Genomic DNA, 22,457 nt, shown 5'->3' with positions numbered 1-22,457 from the left:
GTCTTTGGCTCTCGTCCTGATTTTCCTAAACTTCATTTCTAAGTATTTTTTTAAGACGTTGATATTCCTGATTTCTATATGAATGGTTGGAAGTATCTGGCAATGATTTTCTCTTCAAATGAAGATTTAAGTTATTCCTAGACAGCTGTGCTATATTTTTGTTCACCTCGTTAATCTCTATATTATATTTGTCCCTATGGTTCACTTTGTTTAAGGGATGCCACATTACAAATCAACCATGTGTCTTACTTCATGGCTTTCAAAGTGTTCTGGGCTTTCTTTGGGTGGATGACTGGCAGCCTGTGGACCTTTGGCAAACTCTGATAGTCAGGCTATAATCAAATTGTTTGGAACTGAAGTCTAGGACAATTCTTGGTTATAATCTTGTTTCTGTTCATTGAGCTCTTTAATAAAAATGTCTCAGTGGTAGGAAGGAAAGGTTCCATGAAGAGCCTGGAAGCTGCACGTCCCATTTGTGCTGAAGTTAAAAGAATCAAAGGATGAAACTTTTGTAACAAGCAGGAGAGGATGAAACACTGTGATAGTCTGTGCACAGATCCATCCGCACCCATGAGTGCATATGCCTTAAAAAAATCACTTTCATGAAAGGACAAGAAGTAACTAAGGTAAGGAAATGGCATTTATTTTTTATTCCTTCAGTGATGTAGATTTTTAAAAAAATAATTATGGATGCTTTTACAGCCTATATTGCAATCACAGAGCTAGAAGCAAATTCTGAACTCTAGTTTCAGATCTGGATTATCAAATGAATGTTCCTGGACCTCAGTGAGGGAGATAAGTTGGAGTCCAGTGTTCTCCAAATGCATGTTAAGCAGTAAACTCTCTCCTCCTGTCTCTCCCTCAGTCTTTCTCCTGTTAATGTATTTGCCTACAGACAGAATAGAGCAGATTCTCAGCTGTGCAAGGTGCACTGCCTTGAGGCAGCCAGCTGTACCCACTGGCCAAAATTCCTTCATTGAAGGACTGCAAACTTTTGGCTTTCCACCCTTTCTCCCAGGTCTCCATGGCAGGCAAAGGCTGGACTGAGACTCCTGTATGTGTTTACCAGCCACAGACTCCCTCTCTTAGGAGAAAGATTCTTTCTTCTTCTTTCAGGGTTTCTTAGTGCTGGCTCATGCTTGCCAAGGCACTGAGTGGAAGAGACAAGTGGACAGAGAGATTGAGGCCATGGATGAGTTGGAGGTTGAAACAACATCTACCATTTGTCAAGGTCATTAATTTCCAGGCAGATTGTCTTTGAGCATCGTGGGGCTGTTTGAGTTATTAATGAAATGCAGCAGTTTCCAGAGCTGAAGGATCCACACCATAATAGTATGCAGAAACCTCACAGTGCAATAATATGAAAAATAGTTGTCTCTAAATACTACTACAGTATGGATTTAAAATAGGAATTTGGTGCTGTTTAAACTAATTGCTGGACTGGTTAGCCTTCCATCATCACTTCTGGTTCTGCTACATGCCTCGGTTCAGCTTTGCTTTTCTGTCATGATAATTTATTGACACATATTGTGGTCATGGCCCTGTTACACCCAGTGATGCTGTACCAGTATACTCTCCTTCTATTTATTTCTTAGAAATTACCATGTTTCATTCTGCTGGTCTATCAAACTGTTAATTAGACAGTTCCTAAGCTGTAAGGCCAAGTAGGAATAAATCTGCCAGACAGTAACATTGCTGTAACTCTCCACTTATAGGGAGTGGGTAACCTCTGGTCAACAGCATTTGTATTCTGCCTTTAGTGAAACCAGGGCTGAATGAAGAGTTCTGGAAAGGTATAAACATACCTGAAGTACTGGCATTCAGAAATATGGAAAAACCTCCGAACATTATGCATTGAAAGCTTTAGCACAAGTCTGATATACTGTCTATTACAGCCAGTCCTTAGTTAATTGCTGGCATTTAAATACTCATAAGATCTGGAGTCTGACATTTGTTGGCTTCCTCCCCTCCCTGCCTCCTTCTTTTGTCCCCTTCCTCAAAAAAAAAAAAAAAAAAAAAAAAAAAAAGGTAAAAAAAAGCACACTAGTTGTCTACTTTATATGACAATCTCATAAATTATCATTGGTGGAGTTAGTTTTCCAGCTGCCTGTGACCTGCTCGGTATTTGTTGGGGAAAAAAAAATTCTAAGAGTTTCATGTCTTAATATGAATGATTCTCCATCCTAAAGTTTGGACTGGATTGATTATTCCCCAGTTTAAATATTTTCCTCTTTCATTCCAAGAGTAGTAACATTAACCTAATCCCAGGGAACCTGCCACTCAAAATGCAGTTAGCTTTGGAGAGATAATATAATTGGAGAGAAGAGCTGGCAATTCGCCCATGATTTCAAAATGTTATTGGTCTCTGATCACCACACTAAATGGAAGCCAGGTTCATTTCAGGAGTGACTTACTAATCAAGAATGGAGTTAATTTTAACAGAGATCGTTAGAAAAACTGTTCAGTCAATGCTAGTGTTGATGTTGTGTCTTCAGTGTACTAAGAAGTATCTCTGTAGGACATGAAACAACACAAACACACACCGCTGCTCTCAAGGTGAAGAAAAAAAGGGAACGTTTATTTTCTGACTCCAACATTTGTAGTTTTCCAAAGGTGACAGTGGATTGGAGGGTGACAGTGCCACCTCTCCAATGACACTGGACAAACTAACAGTCTATCAAATTTCTCCTCCTCCATAAAGGAATGCAAAACAATGAGTTATTTACAGAAAGTGTGTGAGAAAGTTCATTACAAGAATGTAAACATCAGAAGGCTTAGAAAATCTTAAAAAATCAGGGCGACAAAGAAGAGTTGCAAAACCACACACGCATTGCTGCCCCAAGGTCAGAAATTTCTGGGAACTTGCAGCCCAAAGCTGTGCAGCACAACTTGTACCTCATAACCCAGAAACAGGAAGGATGCTTATCAGCAATAATCTTACTTCTACCTTTACTTTTATCCTGGTTCATTTAGTTTTGTCTTCTGAGATATGCATTTATAATGTTTTAGGTGCTTTAAACTGGGAGTGATGGTTCGGAAGCAATCCAGCCAGAATGAGGACAGGCAGCTAGGGAAACAGTCTCCTCCAGACATTTTCTCCCGAGGTGAGAGATGTACCATTCAGTTTAATCCATCTACTTCAGATAAAGCTGCAAATAATGGAAAAAGGATGACCCACAGATATTGGGAGGTAAGGCTATGGTGATTTCTCTGGATATAAAATATGAACTCATGGGACTGACTGGTCCTTTTCTTTTGCTCACCCACTTCATTTCACCTCTCTTCAGCCCCTGTAAGGAGATAGAGCAATGAAATCAAAGCAGAATATTGTGAGAAAGTGAACTCCTCATATGGGGCAGCTGAAGAAGTCAAGCATCTGATAGTAATTGGTTAGTAAATTAAATTTTAACAACCTAGAGTTTGCATGCAGTCCAGTCCTCCTCCCCTAAAATAAATCACTCAGATTTTCAAATATGAAACACATGTTTTCTGTCTGACCCTGTCTTTCATGGAGCAGTGGAGATTGCAAACACAGATGCTCAGGTTTGTCTGCTTTCTTGGCCGCCGAGGCCGTAAATGGCAGCTTTGCTCTCGGAGCGCACGTGACACTGACATTGCTCGGTGCACTGCAGAACAGATACAGCTTCAGGCAGGCAAGCTGAGATGGATCCTGCTCAAACACTTTCATTCCCTTTAGGCCTTGTTCACCCAGGGCAGGACTGTGACCTGGGATCACAGGCTCAGCCTCTCTCCCCTTCCTGGCCTGGGAGGGAGGGGAATGCCAGCTGCCCCTGTGACATGGCTGACAGCAGAAGGCTGGCAGTCACCTGCCCTCTCTGCCTGCAGCAAAATGCAGATTTTACCCCTTTCCTAGTTGTTCTGGCTTAAGCCAAACAGCCATGGAGCACTCTGGCTCAGCTGGTCCGGGACTGCTTTCCCCAAGCCTGTTCTCTGGAGCCACAAGCTCCAACACCCATTTGAGCACTGTCACAAGTGCTCACCCTTTCCCAGAGGTGTTCAGTGGACCTGCCCAGTCAGGTTTCCTTTTGGAAGCTAAAGCCCTTGTACTGTTATTCCCCAGGAGGAAGCTGGGGCTTCCTGCACAACATTTCTTCCCTCTTTCTCATCATAAGGACATGTTCCAGTCTGACACCTAATTTTTAGCACTCCTATTCTGGAGCTGAAGGGGAAGCTGCATGTTTAAAGCTTCAGATCTGCTCTGACTACAGTTGGTGGGAATTTTCCTGTGTAGGTGCTAAGTATTATTCAGTAAGCAAAACTTGGCCTGTTAATTGTAAAGTTTTTTTTTCATTATAGGTCAAATCCTCTCTTTAATTTTTTCTTGAAATCTCTCCTCCTAGAGAGGAATTTGCTGTAGCTATAACATTGCCATGAGGTATTCCAGCCATGAGAGCTTGAAACTAGTTTTCTTCCTTTCTAGATGTTTCTTACGGAATCTGCCTTGGTCTAAGGCCTCTGTGATTTACTGCTGTATTTTGACCCATAGAGTGATGCTGCTGATTGTTGGGAGAGCAAATGGATTTGGTCCTGAGGGCAGCTTAGTAGTCTGAGGGGTTAAAAAAAGCTTCTGATGAAAGCACATGTTTTAATGCCCATGTATCACTGCTCCCTAGGGCTTAATTGGACAGCTTGAAAAATTAAAGTCCTGTGCTTGAACTTCCTTATACCACCAAAATAAAACAAGCCTTGCTTGAGGAGGAGCTGGGGTTTGCCTTCCCTCAGATGTGTTACAGCACTAGGAAGGGGCACTGTGGGACTCTCCTTCAAGGACAGGACAGTAGACCTCCCCATTTTCAGTCACACTGAGCCATCAGTGTGTTGGTCTGTAAGACCCTGTGCTGGAGTCTGGGAGAGGAAATAGAGGCAGTGGGGATGAAGTGAGTAAGAAGCCGAGAAATGAAAATGTGCAGAGACCAAAGGCTGGAGCAGGACCATCATTTCAACCTTTTGCTTTGAGGAGACAATGTTCTTAAATAATACCTGAAAACTCCTATTGCCTCCTGTCCACATCTGTGAACAGGATGGGACAGAAAGGACACATCAGTGGGATAAACAGTCAGTACCAAGGTTCTAACACTGATGTCATGTGTGATCTGGGTATTTTACAGTGATCTAGCTCTAGCCTTGTCCTGTGCATCATCTTCTGTACTTCTCCATGACAACCCCATCACATCTCCCCAGAAGGAAAAGGGCTGAAGACAAAAGGAATCTGGGCCCATGGACTGGATTGCCTGTAAGAGGTAATAGCCCATTTAATATGCAGCTGCAGAGCACCCTCTGTGTTGTATTTAAATGGAAAGGATTCAGACAATGTGCTAGAAAACCACTTCATAACACAAGTTAGAGTTTGGTAAGAGGGATCTGCTTGGGAAGCTGCCCTCAGTCCTGTGCTGGAGATTTGAACTACAGTGCTTCTGCTGTGGGCACACCACTAACAGGAAAACAGACATTTACATTTCACTGCAAAGAGGAGTCCCCAGAGAGCCCTGTGATACCTTTGCAGTAAGAAACAATTAACAAGATTTTCTTCTAAAAGTATCTCACAGCAATATAATATTTGGAGAATTATTTTGAGGTAGGAAGGAATCCTTTAAAGCCCTTTGGTTTGGTTGCACAAAAGAATTTAGTTATGTGACCAATGGTATAGTCTGTAGTTCAGCATTGCTTTGGATGTTCACTGATCATCTTCAATCTCAGTTGCATTACTGATCTTCAAGTCTTGCTGATCACATGAAGCATGTGAAGCTGCCTTTGTGCAGACTTCTGTCAGCAGCCTTATACTCCTTCAATGCCTGCTTTCTCGTACAGGGTCTTCAGCATCTTTCTTTGTGTGTAGTTAGAGCTTTTTTATTATTATTTTTAGAGGCCAGGGTTCTAATTTCCAAGCTGATTAAGTCATTATTGATGTTAAATGAGCCTTTGGAGTAGTCAAGTATATAGTAAAGGTGGAAAATAAGTTTTCACCCACTGAAAGTTTTTTTTGAAAATGTTTTAGCAAAATATCCCTGCACTAGCCACTTAATACAGACAGTGTATGCTGATATCATGAATGTATTTTGTAATGTAAGAGGCCCTTTCCAGTCATTTAGGGACATGACTGTGCAGTCAATTCTATTAGAGGGCTACAGTGCATGTAGATTGTTGTTTCATGAAGGAAGTTAAATTGATGTACTTCATTCTCCAGATTAACAGGCTTATTTTATTTGAGATGATGTGTTTATCACTTGTTTTAGGCTTTTAAACCTGGAGATGTTAGTCACTACAGTCTATTATTGTAAAAACTAAAAGCTAAAGCTTCTGTATGAATTTCTGTTTGTTGACAAGCTCCTGCATTTCAGTATCACTTAGATTTGTGTGTTGTTACTGTGTGGATGTGGTTTCTAGTTCTGCATTAAATTAAAGTAATAACACTGGAATGGTTTGTTTAGGATTTGCTTTTTTGGTTTTTTTTCCCCTGTTTTTCCTCTGAGGGAAAATGTGTTAGCAGCAGTCTTGGTTATGATGTGACCAAGAACATGGCAGCACTCTCCAGTGAATTCCCATTTGCAGTGATGTTTGCAACCAAGTATTCTTTTATCCTATATTGTGCAGAGCCGCGAGACTGATGAAAACAGACCTGCAATCCATCAGTTCTGAGCTGTACTGCAGCCTCTCACTATTGCACAGGCTGCCTTCATCACCCTGCTTCAGCTGACTTCTTTTAAGCCAAGCATCATATTCTTTTATTCAGCCAGCAAACCCTTCCTAGCAGCTGCAGTGCCTCCTGTTAAACCTGAGACCATCTGGAAAGTTGGCTGCTGTGCTTGCTTGGTCCAAGACTGTGCTGATCTGCTCTGCACTGTGCTTGGTTGTAGAGGTGTCACAACTCTCTCCAGCTGGATTGTGGTAGGGCTGAACCATGCTGGAGGAGAGGCCACGATGCCTTCCTTGCATGGCAGAGAGCCATAGAGATCTGTTTCTGTGCACTAACTGACAGAGAAGAAAGGGAGCAGGTCTGATGGGAGATTTTGGGGAGACTTGCCTTTGTGCAGAGTCCTTGTTACTGCTTTGTGGCCACCAGAAGCTGTAGGGCTGGGCACTCCAGGCAGAGATGGCTATACACAGGCTTGTGGAGTTGACCTTGTGTCTTGGTTTGGAAAGACAGGTGCCTGCTAAAGAAGGCAGGAGCCTCCCCTGAAATGGAGAATGCAAACCCTCTCCACCCCTCCTAATTGCTATGAATTTTAAATTAAGCGGCTCTCAGGCAAAAAATATGGGAGCAGGAAATAACAGTTCTTTAATAGGGAAGGGGGGAAAAAATAAAAGGATAAAACAAAACAATGCAATACGTGTTTTATTTACAATACAACATGCACTGTTGTTCTAGTAACAACACTGACAGAGTCAGAACTCAACCTGACACCCTGTTGGTCAGGGTTTTGGTAGAAGTCCAGTTGGAAAAGTGGCTGCAGTCTTCCTGAAGTGTCAGGTGTGGTTCTGTTGGAGCAGGGGGGTCCTGTAGAGAAAGGGTATATTCTTCCTCCACAGATCCATGGAATTAGAAGCAGCTGCTGTTCCTCTGGGAAATCTAGTGGAGAAAAGCTGTGCTGGTGTTTCAGAATCTCCAGATTATATCTGGGTAGCAATGCTTGGCTCCTCCCTCTGGGCAGAGCATCTCACAATGGGATGCTATAGTTCTTGTCAGTCATGCAGTGACATTCAATAGCCTGTTATCAGCAGATGTCCCCTGCTGAGGGAGGGGTGATTTTGATCACTCAGGGAGAGAGATAAAGTCAGCTTGACACCAGACAACTACCATATGGATGGTAATAGAATACATCTTGCCTTGCAATCTAGAACAACTTGGAGACTGAATCTTTCCTGTGAAGACTGAGTGTGTCCAAGTTGACCTTGGATACTGACTCTTTGCAGTGAAGATTCTGTATCTCTGTGGTATCTGCATCTTTTGGAAAAGTAGCAGATGTGGGACTCTGCAAGCTTGCAATCTTTCAGTGCATTACCTGGATCTTGCTTTCCTGGTCTGGGTAGAACCAGCTGTTGGCTAGCTGCTGCTGACATGGGACCCTGGAGCAGGGACTGCTCTGAAATGCTCCTGTTTGGGATTCTCCCAAAAAAAGGTGCCAGGTACCAAGTAGACTCAGCCCATCCATGATATTCTTAAGTATGTCCTAAGCAATCTGCCTTGGGGGAGCATCTGAGTTTGGTTTCTTTTAATCACAAATTCTTAAGGGTCTGCTTTTGCTGAAAAAAAACCCCAATACTGTTAACCTGCTAATGTAATGAATCTATGCACAGTATCTATTCAATGTATGTGGTTATATGTAAAATATACAAATATATGCATTGCATTAGCTGATACAACAATTACTTAATGGAGGATCACTCCTATATGCCATGGGATGACGCATATGAGTAAGTTTTAAATGTTTTTTTTTACCAGCTGTGCTACATGGCTGTGAATCTTCTTGTTTCCTGGTGGCTACATACAGAATCTAATGGGGGAGATTGCACAGACTCTGCTACAAAGGCAACTCGTTGGAGGGGGATTTCACTGCTGAAGGCTCTCATATAGTTGCCTTTTTTCCTAATTAAGACTGCTGTTAACACTTCTTCCCTCAGAAGTGAGATTTAAATCTGAAGTGACACTTCCCCACTACCCCTCCAATTTATCTGAGAGCTCAAGGTTCCTACAGCAAGTGTTGTGGTTTTCTCCTGTAAGCACCTTGAGGCCCAGCAAGCTGCTTATGACCACAGCTGAGCTGGAGTCAGCCATCCTGCTGTGACAGCAGCAAATTCCACTATTCCTCCAGGGCTCTTCTCTCTATGTTGTATAATTATTCATCAGCCTAAACCTATATATATTTTTCCCTTTCTATTCCAGCCCCTGGGGATTTAGGGAGTTAAATTTTATTTAATGTCTGTCCAATTGTCTGAAAATTCTTTGAGTGTGAACTGGGAAATCCCTGGGAGAGGGCTGGAAGTCTTCCAAACTCATAAGACCTGGAGATCTTAGGGCGCTCTTGCACAAAGTTTTTCATTGTGGATTTCTCTGCCAGATCAGCTCTAAAACAGACTACAGATCCTGGTGATGAAAGCTGAAGAAGGCTGAATGCTAAAGAAAATATAACAGCTGCTGGAATGTGAAAATGTGCAAAGTAGTACCTGACAGTGGAGAGAGATCCAAAATACAGAAGTTCATGGGCTAAAAGTCACTGCAATATCAATTACCAGACTGTACAATGCAACTTCTTCAGAGGTGCTTGTATTTTCAACTACCTGAAAGAAGGTTGTGGTGAGCTGGGGGTCAGTCTCTTCTCCCAGGTAACAAGTGACAGGACAAGAGAAAACAGCCTCAAGTTGTGCCAGAGGAAGCTTAGATTGGATATTAGGAAAAATTTGGGTTGTCAGGCATTGGAATAGGATGCCCAAGGAAGTGGTGGAGTCATCATCCCTGGAAGTGTTCAAAACAATGTGTAGATATAGCCCCTGGGGACATGGTTTAGTGGTGGATTTGGCAGCTCTGGGTTAATGGTTGGACTCGACAATAGTAAAGGTCTTTTCCAAACTAACTGGTTTTATGATTCTATGACAGGACTTCCAAAACAAAGTCTCTTCATAGCCTTCTTAAATCTGCATTCATTTTTTGCCTTTCGAAAGTACTGGTTTGTGCCATTGCCTTCTGATCTTGGCTGATTCCATTCCTCCACCCTTTCTTTGTCTTTCCTTCTGTGTGTGCATGTCTCACGCTCCCATTGATTGGTGTGTTTTATGGGAAGGTCTGGCTGGTGCTTGGATCACTTTCCCTGTGCTCCCTGCAAGACAATGCTGATTGCTTTATGCAGGCATTGGGCTAACCTGTCCAGTTGGCTTTAGCTAGGAGCAGCTCTACTATTTCACCTTCACATGAGCCCTTCTGATCTTTTTTTATCTCAGTCAGGGCATGATCTGGCTGCACAGACTTGTTGGCTCTGAGAGGAAGCCTGAAAGTTAAGTAAGCCAGGAGAGTGGGCAACTAACTGCCTCTACTAGCCCTGGAAAAATGCTTGTCCAAAAAGGAGATCTGGGCATCTCTTGTCAGTCCCAGCCTTTTTGTTAAGGTCCTAGAAATCCAGGGAGTGATTCTTAACTCAGCTAGGTGATCTCTGGGATCCACTTGAAAATAAAGAGACACATCATCCAGCAATGTCTACTTTCCTTGTTGCTCATTCATTCCTCTTTGGGGGAGTTGCCTATCTTCAGAATGCTGAAGATCTGCTTTTTCCCTTGTTATTGTAATACATCTATAAACAATCATTTCCCTCTCTAAATTACATTTAATTATTCTGTCAAGGTTATTTCAAAAGCATGCAGCCATCACAGGTGAAATCCATATCCATCTTTCCCTTTGCCTCCCTCTAACATCTCCTACTCATTCAATTAGGAAAGTTGATCTCTAGTTTGGAGAGGCTGTATCTGCCTCCCAGCTTTACCTAGGCAGGGATCTGCTTACCTTCAAATGCTACCTCTTCATTTCACTTGTAATTCAGCAGTTCAGAAGTAACTTCTGCCGTATGTTACTGAAGTAGCAGAGCAGAAAGGTTGTTTTGCATGACTCACAAGTTCCACATTTTCTGTAAACTTTATTTTCTGTGTGGCATTTGCCTGATGCGATGAAATCACTGCTTACCTGATGCAATTTTTTTGGTCCCAGTGGTGCAAAGCTATAAAGACAATCTAACCTTCAACAACTGAGGTTCAGACACTGCTGCAGCACATGGTATTTATAATCCTACCACTTGATTAGGTGCTGAATGGTGTCTGGAGAGGCATATGTGCTAATTCAGTTAACATGAATGGCTCTGTTTGAAAAAAAAGAAAAAAATAACTAAAAAAGGACAAATTACATCATGGACCTGCTCCCTAAAATCCATTTCTTTTCAAGGTCTTCCACCTGTGTTAGATACTTTAAGTAAACAGCCTTCAAGCTTTTAAACAATGTGTTGAGAATCAGTGCCATAACAGCCTCCAAAGAACTTTTTAGGAGTCTTGATCTTGCTTTTGACGGGCACTGAAGATATGAAGAGAGAGACAATTCTTGATGTGCTATGCAATCATGGCACCTAGTTAATTATACTTCACCCTCCCCGAGTCAGTTCTGAGGAGGCTCCCGTGTTCCCTGTAGTGCTGCTGTGTCTGGCTGCTCAGACAAGGGCCATGCAGGCACAGGAGTGTCCCAGCTTTGGCTGTGGTGGCAGTGCAGAGGAGGGGCGGAGGAGGCTCCTGGCAGAGAGCAGGAGGCAGCTCCCCCTGCCAGCCCCCTCCCCACCGCCCACGCCGGCGTGTCTAGACTGCTGCCCTGCACGGGGCAAGCGCTGAGCTCAGCCCTTTCAAGTCAAGGAAAGCTCCTGTTGAGGGAATTTCACCTCAGAGATGAATGTGGGCTTTAGCATCCAGTGGGTTTATAAGCACTTTATATCCCTGGGCTCTCCTTGCCTGCGTTTTGCTGGCTCAAGGCCCTGAGCAGGTCAGTGCTTTGGGACGTTATTGCTACTGGCTGGCAGCTGGACAGCTTGTGTCTCACAGAGAAATTTCTCTGCCATTTCAGACCTGGTTTCCTTCAGGCCTGGGGTGAGATACACAGCTCTGAAGAGTTTTATGGGACAGGCATGCCATAAAAAGTTGACAGCCAAAAATAACTTTTTCCCGCTCCCTCTTTTCACATCCCACCTTCCAAGCCAATATTCATGAAGGACGGGGAAAGGAAGGGAGAGGCATGAGAAGACTGTCAGAAAGAGCAGTGCCTGTAAAACTTTTGGGGTGGGCTGCAGCATCTGCTTTGGTTGCTGAATCCTGAAGCATTTAGTCAGTAATAAAGTTTCACCCCAGCGTTGTTTTTGACAGAAGTGGAACTCCATTTCCAAACCACCCTCAGATATTTTATCATCTGTAATAAGCACACGGATGGATTGAAGAAGTAATAGCTACATCCTAAATGCAACCAGCACTCTCCACGGGAACAAAGGTTGAAGAAATAACCAGGAGATCATGTGTGTTTCAGACATCTTTAAAAATAGAGTCTGATGTGGTCAAGGAGAGCAAAGTAGAAGAGTTTCACAGCACGGTGCTGCACTTTAACGTTTCTAAGGACAGAGACCCCACAAGTTTCTTTATCCCTTGTAGTTAAAAAAAAATATTTCTTATATCTAATGGGAATATGTGTTGGGACTTGTGAATGCTGCCTCTTGTTCCATCACTGTGCACCTTGGAGAAGAGTCTGGTTCCATCCTCTCTAAAGCTATATATTAGGCAGTTGAAGATGGGAACTCTTAAACACTCCAAAACTCTGCCTATTCTTACTTATTTCCTAACACTGTTTAATGTTTTATATTGCTTCCAGAGACCAGATCTGGGGTTAGGAAACAGCATTAAGTGTAGGTTTGCTCCACAAGCTGTATCCCACTGAGGAGCCCAGAGAACACCAGAAGTGGAAGGAGAGCTTGTGGAAGGAAGGATGTCATAGGGAATGTGTGGTGACCCCTGTTTTAGATCTTTGGATTGATCAGGGTAAACATTTCCTATGGCTTGGAATTGAATGGCACTTAATCTTGATAGTAAAAGTCTGGAAACTTGTGCAAGTGACCACTGCCGGAAGGAGTCAGATTTTATGCTTGATAAAACATTCTTAGTAAATGCAGTACAGTCATGTCTCATAGCCATCCTTTCTGTAGAGAGTTTCTTTTTTTTCCCCTGGTGTGGATGTTTTTCAGGAAGTGTACATGATGGAGGGCCAGCTGTGTAATAGTGTACCAGCAGAAATGGTTTACTCACTGACAATGGCTCAGTGTGGTTTCTGATCCTTTTTTTAACTGTTTCTCTGCAGCTGCAGGACGTGGTTCTGTGCAGAGGGCATGGGCTTGTGCAGCAGATACTGGGAACTTTGCCCCTCTTGTTTACTGGCTGGTAACTGTTTGTGAGAGAGGGGGAAGGTAAAGGCATATTTTCCAGAAACAGAAATAATCAGATGCTTGCACCATGGTTCAGAGATCAGTTCCCATTCCACTGGCTGAAAGAGTCTACTTAAAACCAAAGAAGATTTAAAAGATTAAAACTTGGGTGGTACTGCTCTTGACATCCAAACCAATTCCCTTTGATTTCATATGAAAATGGGATGTAAGTTACAATTGCTTTGGGAATCCATACTTTGGACTTTTTGACTTCTGTGAATCTAATTTCTCAATCTGACTATTCCGTTATAAATTGAAAGAGGCTATAAATGCCTGCAAGCAAATGTTTTAATTGTTATATCAACAGCATAATCATTTACGGATGGCTTTTTAAGTGGCATAAAGGACGGAATCTGGTAGTATCTGCCTTTGTGAAAATCAGATGCACTTGGGACAGAGGTGTGCCTTCCCTCAGTCTTGGAGCCTTTGTAGCAGTGATCTGCTGCCACAGCAAAATGATACACCACCCTTCCATGCACAGCATGTGTTGGGTTAAAAAGGAGCAGGTGCAATGTAGAGCCCTTGTCTGCTATGTGTAGGTGCAGCTGCATTTGTCATCTCTAATAGCCATCCCTAAATCATCCTCTCTAAAACTCTCCCTCCTCTGATTTCCTCTTTACTGCTGCCTTGTTTTTGTGGCACTTATGTTAGTTAGGAGTTATACAGGCAAAAAAGGGTGGGTTTCATCTGTAGGTTAAACTCAACCATGGGAAGCAGGTTTTCAAAGTCATAAACTAGAGTGTTGGCTCAGGCTGAGTCACAGTGTCTGAATCTTGGTGAAATGCAGCCAAATCGTGCTGTTGATTAGCTACAACAGTCCTTGATCTATTTGGATCCATCCTGATAGGTTTCATAAGTACAGGCTGGGAAAACTGATGAGGGGAAACAAAAAGGTTCAGTTCCTAATCAGCAGCAAGATGCAGTGCACTGAGAGCTGGCTAACCTCTCTGTTTTGTGGACCTTCCAGATGAATTTGTAATAGTGAAAGAGGAATGGTTTTGGAAGTAGGTGTTGCCAGGTGAAACTGAAAACACATTTCTGTAAACACCACTGGTTGCATTTGATTTTATTTCACAGAGTTAAAACTGGTGGTTTTTCTTTAACAATCCCTCATGTCTGGTCACCCTTGCATCAATTTTCCATATTACCTGTTGCCATAGTATTCCAGAAATTGTGCCAATGTGATTTGAGATGAGTGAAATCGCACATTGCTCTGTGTTTACCTTTAAGTTGGACAATGAGAATAATGGAAAACTTCGCCAGATGTCTAAAACTAGTAGGGCTGAGAACTGTATTTGGGTGAATATATTCACATGCACAGCTTTAGCTTTATCCTTTAGCTCCCTTGTTTAATACTTTGGCCCCTTGCATGGTTCAGTGGAAAGAGATGCCCCAGTTCAGGTATGCATGATCTTCTTCATGCATGTTCTTCTTTGTCCTCAACCATATAGAAAGCATGAAAATAAGTATTAAATCATTCTGGGCTGCTGCCAAATGACTAAGGCTTCTCTTCAACAAGTGACCATCAGAATAGGTATGTGTATGTGTGTGTTTTTCTTTTATCTTCCAGATATCATGTTGAACTGCAGCCCCAAATGCAAACAGAATTCTTGTTTTCTCTTTCCTGTGTGACCCATATTAACACTGCAAGATGAAAAGTTGTAGTAAAGAAGGCTTACAGCTATTTACATGTTTGGGAGCCAGTGCATGACTAATAAGGAAAAACTTCAAAATGGGTACATCCTCTACAGATCCCTTTTAGAGAAGTTAATTCCTCTGTCAGTTTCTTTGCACTTATTCAGCTCCTGACCTGAAAGGCAGAAAAGCTCTTTCCTGAGTCACTGAGCCCTAGGATAGGTTTGGCCATTTTCAGTTGGTTGTGTAGACAGCATGCTTCCCCAAATCCTTTCATCCTTATTCCTGTAGTTGATACTCTTGTAGCTGGAAGTGGAGGAAACCTCAGTGCTCTGTGCTGAGCTGCAGGGAAATGCTCCAATGTATCCCTCAGAGGCTGCTGGCTGGGAAAATGCTCTTTTCACTGCTCTGCATGCCCTGCTCTTTATTTAATGTCAAGGAGCTTGAGCTCAGTGCATGGGTATCAAAAAGCCTGGCCACAGGGAAAAAGGCACTGTGCTTTAGACTGCAGATGTTGAAATTGGTCCCCAGGCTACAGCCAGGACATTTGGTTCAGAGGTGTTCCCTACAGAGCTCACTGGAAGGTGGCACTCTCTGTTAGGGGCTGGCCACTTTGGTTGGTGACTCTAGCTTTGCCCAGGAGACGTGGGAAAGTGTTCAGCATAGGGAGCACCTCCCTGGATGTATTTGGAAGGAGACCTGGGGCTGTCTGGATCTCTGCTTGGTCAGCTGAAAAGCAAAGGGATGGCTGGAGCAGGGAAAATGAGAAATGCATCCACTTTTTGCTCCAGCACAGCAAAGTCTGTCAGAAACCCCAGTGGAGACCAGTGCCCTTCCTCTCCTTTGGACCCCAAACAAGACCACCACCAATAAGTTTTTTGATTTTTTTTTACCTGAAAGCAGTTGACATAGCTACATAAATCCCACAAACCTGGTGGAATGGCTGTAGAGTCTTGTCTAAGCAAAACAAGCAGGAGAAATATAACTTCATCAACAAAGTACTAAGGATATGTTTTGAATCCATACATCATGAGCTAAGCACCAGATGGGCTTGCTGAGTACTGTGAAAGAAACAGCTCAGATAGACAAACATCAGATAGTAGGATGATTCAAAAAGCCATCTGAAAATGCATTTAGTCTCCTTGCTCACAAATAACCTTCAGTCATTTTGTTTTGCAATGAAGTACTTTCAGCTCTGCTAGAGCTTTCCTTAGTTTTTTTGTTGTGGTTTTTATTGGGGTGGGAGTACAATTGTGCCATTCCAAAGTTGAGCCTTTGGTGCCTCCCTGTGCCTTGTACTAGTGCAGGAGTGGGAGCCTACCTGTGCAAGAGAGAGCTTGAGGCTGGACTTTAGCTGGAACCTGGGGAGGAGGCAGGGCTGGCTGGCATTGGGATGTCTATGTCAGAGCCCTGGCAGCTGGGAACTTGTGCAGATTTTTAGGGGACAGGGAAGGGGATCTGTGATGTGGCACAGCTAAAACCTGCTGACAAGGGATGGAGGCCAGCAGAGAAAGCCACCTTGGTCACAGTAGGCATACAGAGGAAGAGAGCAAGCAGTGTCCAACCATGCAAAAATGATGATTTTTGACCTCTTGGGGCCCCATTGAAACAATCTGAAGTGATTTACTTTGCTTATGTGTCCATCAGAGCAATTGGCAGATAGAAGCATTTCTTGAAGTTTTTTCTCTATTTGTTCCTTTATCTGTTTTCTTTTTTTCCCCTTCCCCTTTGTATAACAAGACCACAAGCAGCTGCTCATGTCTCAAGCTATCAGCTGTAAGCACCATGCTCAAATGATGGTGAGCTATGGAATAAGAATATTAAAAATTGGCATCTTTTGCAGATCCCACTTGCTTTTTTGCAGGCCAGGTAACATGGTGTTGTATCAAGCCTGGAGTATTTGGAGTTCATCCTTATTTTGTGACCCTTTCTGAGGAAGAATATTTTGAACCCTTAAAAGATAACTTTAGAAGGCTCTCTGGGAAAAGGAGAAAGGTACAGTTCAATTTTTCCAAAAGTTCCATGTGTTTCCTTTTGATATGTGATGAACTTTACAACTCTTTTCTCTTTTCTCTCTGTGATTCACCCCTCTCTCCCTCCCTCCTGTCCCCAGCATTGTTTAAAACAGGGAAAATTTTTTACAGCTGGATGAATATCTAGTTAATACACTGCCTTGACCTCCAAAGTTTGGGCTCTACAAGGTATTTGGAGATGTCAGCTGAAAGGGTTCATAAATATTTTAACTGCATTACCTCACTCTTGCTGCCATAACATTAAAAATGTGCTTTCCCTGAATGTTTGCTGCGGAGTCTGACGGTCACGTCTGTGTCTGCTGGCAGCTTCCTCTTCTGCCCCAGCACGAGCTGCAGGAGACAACAGCTTGAAATATTAATGAGAGCTAATACAGCAAAATTGTGCTCTTAAAAAACAGAGAGAGAGACACACACACACACACATGCACAGATGCACACTGTCCATGTGTATGTGTGTGTTTGTTGTATTTGAACGTGCAAGGCAAGATGCTAAGTGGCAGAGCAGGCATTAGCTGGTGTCCAGCAATGCAGCACATGCAGCACAGCTGGCTCCCTCAGGCCCTGTGGAGGTGTCGGGTTCCTCACACTACGACCAGATTCCCTCTGAAAAATTATATGACCTCATGAAAGCCTTTGAAGGAGGTTTGGGTTGGAACCACAGCACTGAGAGCTTTATGCTAGGAGGGGATCCTCATAGGTTCATTTGTGGCCCCCCACACCAGGGAAATGATTGTGTGTGATCTTGCTGGTGAGGGGAGGCAGGAAGAGATGGTCACAATACATCTGAGCTCTGTCTGTGATGTGTGTCTCTCTAGATAAACAATCCTGGTTTGAGCTTATGATCTGGTGAGTCCAGAGCCTGGGACTAATACAGGGTTAGTGTTTTCTTTTTGTGTATTTTGTTACGCATATCAGTAATTTCTGCACATTGAAGAGGGGTAGTTTCCTTCATACCTGAATATCCTCCAGTTATTCTAAAGAAGAAAAGAAAGTCCTATTCTCTTAAAAGGAAAGGAAAGTCTGCAGTCTCCCTGTTCATCAGGCAGCGTCCAACTAGTTTTCTTCGTAGCAGAAGATGCTACGAAGAAAACTAGATTTTCATTAGATTTCTGTTTTAATAACAGTTGTAAATGGCAGTCAGTGGGACTGGCCTTGGGAAGTGCCTGTCATTGCAGGAGAGGCAAGAAGAGATGTTTGGTGGTCCCTTTCATGGCTTGCTACTTGTGCAGCACATTCCTGAGACAAATCTTGAAGCTAAGGTGTGAATGATTTCTCATACCATGAACTTTATCAACTTGAAACACAGGATCGAAGGATGAATCATTCTCACTGAATCATTCTGAATACTTATTTCTTCTCCAGCTCTTTTTCTACTGTCTTATGTGTCCACCTTAACTCTTAATGTAACCTAAAAAAACCTGTAGCCCTTCAGAACAATGGGTGCAGTCACACTACTGCACTTGTAGGTCCTGCTCCCTTGGCTGCTAAACAGGAATTTGCCTTTTCTATTGCATGCTCCCAGGTTGCTTTTCTCTTGCTTTCTCCAAGCTTTTAATAAAGCATTGGATATCCTCTGGTTTCCTTCCTCAAGAAGGAAGAAACAAAGCCTGATCTAAAATAGCCCATATGCACCCAGATAGAAACCCTGTTTAAATATCACACAGTGCCAGGCAGAGCAGCCACAGTTTTATTTATTTATCTATTTATTTATTTATCTATTTGTATTAACTACCCAGGGATTAGCCTGTTTCCCAAATCAGGGAAGACTGTGAAAGCTTTAATTACACAAACAATGCAAACTGAACCTTTTGCCTCCTCACACAGGCATGAGAGAGTTCTGGGATGCCTGGTGGTGCAGCTGGGTGTGTTGTCAAAGCACTTGTCCTTGCTCTGACTTACAAACTCACACCACTGCCTGCGTAAGCACATGCAGGTTTCTATATAGAGCCAAGGAAAACAAAACTGCAGCTGAAATCTGCTTCTCCTCCTGCTTTAAGGATTTATGCCTAGACTATTGATGGGCAGAACAAGAGAGCTAATGCATCCATAGACTTGGAAAGCACAGCAACAGGATGGATACTTTGCATCTCTGACAGGATCTTGAAAATGTGAAATAATTCAGATTGCAAGGGACATCAGGAGATTCAGATCAAACCTACAATCCAAAGCATGGCCACTTAAAACAGGATGCTTAGGACTTGACCAGCCAAGTTTTGGAAACCCCCAAGGCTGAGGATCTCACAGATTCTCTGGGCACTTGCTCCAGTTTTTGATTGCCCTTGTGGTAAAAACAATTTTCTGTTTATTTAGTCAGATCTATCATGCAGTTCTGCAGAGACTGGCTTTTCTTATCTCACCATCAGGCAGCTGTAGACACCAACAAGCTTTTCCATGGGACTTCTCTGTTGTGAGGCTGAGAAAGCCCAGCTCCTGCAACCTCTCCTCACTCGTTGTGCTCTCAGCTGCCTGCTCAGTCCAGTGTATCAATATCTTTCTTGCACTGGAGCCCCCAAAGCTCCATGCAGTTCTCCAGATGTGGTCTCACAAGTGCTGAATAGAGGGGACTAATGAATTTCCTTGGCTTTCAGCTGTGATTCTGTAAGTAAAGCCCAGTATGCTGTTGGTTTCCTTTGCCTCAAGGGCACGCTGCAATTCCCACCCCTGGTCCTCTCTCTTTTTATTCTAAAGCTGTTCCCAACACATCTACCTAGTCTGAATTGCTGAAGGGGTTAGTCTGCCTCAGAGGCAGGACTTTGCTGCATTTGCCTGAGTTCATGAAGTACCTGGCAGATAATTTCTCCAGCAGCCTGAGATCTGCCTTTCAAGGAAGTCCTGCCCTGGCTGTTGCAGCTGCCCAGCCCATGCCCCAGGAGAGAGCTGGCACACTCATGTTACTGCAAACCTCCCCAGACCAGGCTCAGTGAAGTCCAGACACTGCTGAAAGGGCACTCTGTGGTGTCCTCCAGGATGTTAATAAAGATGTTAGATGGTACTGGTCCCAGGACTGACCACCTAGAATGCCCCTGGAAATTGGCTGCCAGTTCAACTTTATCTGGACAGCTGGGCTCAAAGGATGGTCTGGTACACTCCTCACCCATTTCAGGTAGCTACCCAGTCCAAATCAGTGATTTGACTATAGGCTGTTTTAAAAATAAATAAATTAAAAAAAAAAAAAAAAAAAGAAAACAACAGAAGAATCCTTTTATTTTCAAAGTTTGGTCAATCCACGAAAGAAAGAGCAGCACATTTTTTGCAAAGCCCAAATAACTGTACAGCTCATTCTGAAGACAGATTTTTTCCCAAGAAAAAGGAAGTGCCTGTTGAAGAGAAGGAACCAGGAAGGGAGCTGGGCCCAACTGTGGCCAGCATGGTTCTGCTGGATGGTACCTTTAGAGACACACTACATCCTTCACACTTCTCCTTCCAGTGTTCGTCTCCTTAAAATCACTGAACACCCAGGTGAGGATCCATCGAACTATAAAAGACATTTTAGCAACCCTGAGCGCTATGTCAGGGCTGCCCTGCATAATTCAATTTTCATTCACAGGACCTATGGAAGAAATGGAGCAAAACTTTGTAGGGGGAAATGCTGCCTGGGTGTATCAGCAGCCACCTTTTCACTTCAGAGGAAATCAGGTTGTCTTCCAGTGAGTTCCAGTCATCAAATTATTTTATTGTTACAATATCATGAAGCATTTTTTATTTTGTGCACGTCAAGGTGCTCAAAGTGTTAGTTTTCACAGTATAGAATGGATGTGACAGCATTTGTCATGGAAGCACTCAGCAGAGTATGTTTCAACTTCATTTTGTTGTGCTGTTTTATGAAGTTCTGCAGTAAAATGTGCCAGCAAATTATGTTAGTTTCTTTCTGGTGATTAACTAATCATTCATATAATAAATAGCAGCTAACTACAAGAAAGAGATTTATTTGTCACAGATTAAGAAGAATGTCAAACTTTTCCCATTTCATGTAAAAAGGCAGAGGAAAAAATACTTCTAAAATGACTTTGCAATATGTGCTTTATTTTAAGTCATTACTGAATCAAAACTACAAGTATATCCTTTTAACATACCCTACCCACTCAATTTTTTTTTTTCTCAATTTTTTTTTTTAACATGGAAAGAAACCTACATTGCAATTGTAAATCTTCATGCTGCAATGAGCCATTTGTTTCACTAATAATAGCAATTTAAAAGAAAAAAGGGCATTTCTCAAGCTCATATGTATGTCTATATTTGGGAACTTAAAAAAAAAACCCGTCTTAGATGTAAAAATGTGACTTGGAATATGTAAACATTTTTGTATACCTGAAACACTGGAAGAAGAATATCAGCAAACAGCAAAACAAGAGTTGCCTTAAATCATCGAAATGGGAAAAAGCATGTCATGGGGAGCAGAGAGAAGCACACACTACTCAGAGTCTTTAAAGGGTTATAAGAAATGAAGTAGCACATTAGGTCATCGATTTCACTTTCTTTTCTCATCCAATGGAAAGCAGTAATGCTGAAGAGAATGGCCCAGCAGAACACCCCATAATTCACCATAATTATTCTAGCCATTAGTTAATCTTGACGAAGTGTCAAGTTTCAGTTGCTTTTTCTTTTTCCTGAGAAAAGTCATTGATGTTTGGTGGAAATGTCTCCTGTGACTGTACAAATAAAATAAGGCATTTCAAGAGACTGTTACTTGTTTTCTGACTTGTTTTTACTTTTTTTTTGCTGACAGAGGCTTGTCCACTGTGTCCTTTGTACATCAAAACCTCTGCTTTTCTACAAATGGGTATGGCTAGAATGTCTTCAGTTCCCAGTGTGGCCCTGGGTGCTGGGTGTCCTGAAGGCTCGTCAGTGTCCCATTACTGTAGCTTGAAAGTCAGTGATGTACAACTGCATATTGCACAATCCAAACTGTGTGGCTCCAGAAAGGATTAAGAAGGTACACTGGAGTCATCCGTGGGTTCACTCCTTTCGTTTCTCTCTAAGGTGTAATGGTTGTCTGGAAAATTAAATTAGCCAGACAAAGATGCAAACTTTTTGCTGATTAAATTACAAAGCAGTCCCCAGATTGTAGAGGAGTGGCACATTAAAAACAACAAATCATTCAACCTTCTTCACTGTTGATCCTTAATTTGAAAGGCAGCATGGATTCCTAAGGCCGTAGCTTCCAGGATTCCTTCTGTGAAAAATCATTGCTACCCAACTATAAAAGGCTTAGCTCTTAAGAGAATATTGTGCTTTTTTTCTTTTTCCTTTAAAATTCAGATTTAACCACCTTGATTTGCAGTGTGATGCCAAAGAGATCAATTAGTTTTTTCCCTAGTCCACTTGATCATAGTCTCTGGTGAGCGATACAGGAATATTAGCTTGGCATACAGGTCTTCTTCTAGTTCCAGTTCTCCAGTCTCTCGCACTAGGAAAATGTCAGTGCACAGCTTCAGGATTCGGTCTACGTTGGGCAGCTCCTCAAACATGATGGAGTGAGAGATCCCGCTGAAAAATTCACGGACAAACTTTCCTATCACCAGGACAACTGAGGCATACAGTCCCATAATGCTGAAAAGAAAGAAAGGAAGAGTTCAAATCGTGCCTTGTGAAAGGGCAGCCAAGTGTGAGGGAGCTCATCCACATGGCTAAATGTGGATTAGCTCCCTAATGTAGTCTGTCAGCTGAACATCAAATTCTTGAGCTGAACATCAATTTCTAATTAGGGTCATGTTTCTGCTGTGCCATGGGATGAAGGAAAATACGATCTCTTCAAACCCCTCACAAATCTGGAATCATACACAGC

General features: G+C 42.6%; 1 protein-coding gene and 2 long non-coding RNA genes across 4 annotated transcripts in view; 2 read left to right on the top strand and 1 right to left on the bottom strand.

The window, feature by feature from the left end:
- The first annotated feature begins 206 nt into the window (after positions 1–206).
- Positions 207–5,253, top strand: LOC127059184 (uncharacterized). The gene is made up of 3 exons (XR_007776751.1): positions 207–626; positions 3,010–3,190; positions 5,130–5,253. It is a non-coding gene; the product is annotated as an uncharacterized LOC127059184 (long non-coding RNA).
- A 12,134-nt stretch (positions 5,254–17,387) lies between these two features.
- On the top strand, positions 17,388–21,154 carry LOC127059185 (uncharacterized). The gene is made up of 2 exons (XR_007776752.1): positions 17,388–20,131; positions 20,220–21,154. It is a non-coding gene; the product is annotated as an uncharacterized LOC127059185 (long non-coding RNA).
- A 71-nt stretch (positions 21,155–21,225) lies between these two features.
- The window catches only part of PIEZO2 (piezo type mechanosensitive ion channel component 2), a 288,278-nt gene continuing 287,046 nt past the window's right edge, over positions 21,226–22,457 (bottom strand). For both annotated transcript variants that reach the window (XM_018908712.3, XM_030232978.2), the window contains one exon: positions 21,226–22,222. In XM_018908712.3, the coding sequence (XP_018764257.1) occupies positions 21,970–22,222 (253 nt within the window). In that variant the 3' untranslated portion in view covers positions 21,226–21,969. The remainder of the gene's footprint in view (positions 22,223–22,457) is intronic.

Source organism: Serinus canaria, chromosome 2, assembly GCF_022539315.1.
Source record: "Serinus canaria isolate serCan28SL12 chromosome 2, serCan2020, whole genome shotgun sequence".
Taxonomy (NCBI): domain Eukaryota; kingdom Metazoa; phylum Chordata; class Aves; order Passeriformes; family Fringillidae; genus Serinus; species Serinus canaria.
Note: the sequence above shows the minus strand (reverse complement) of the source record. Positions and strands in the feature narration are given on the sequence as shown.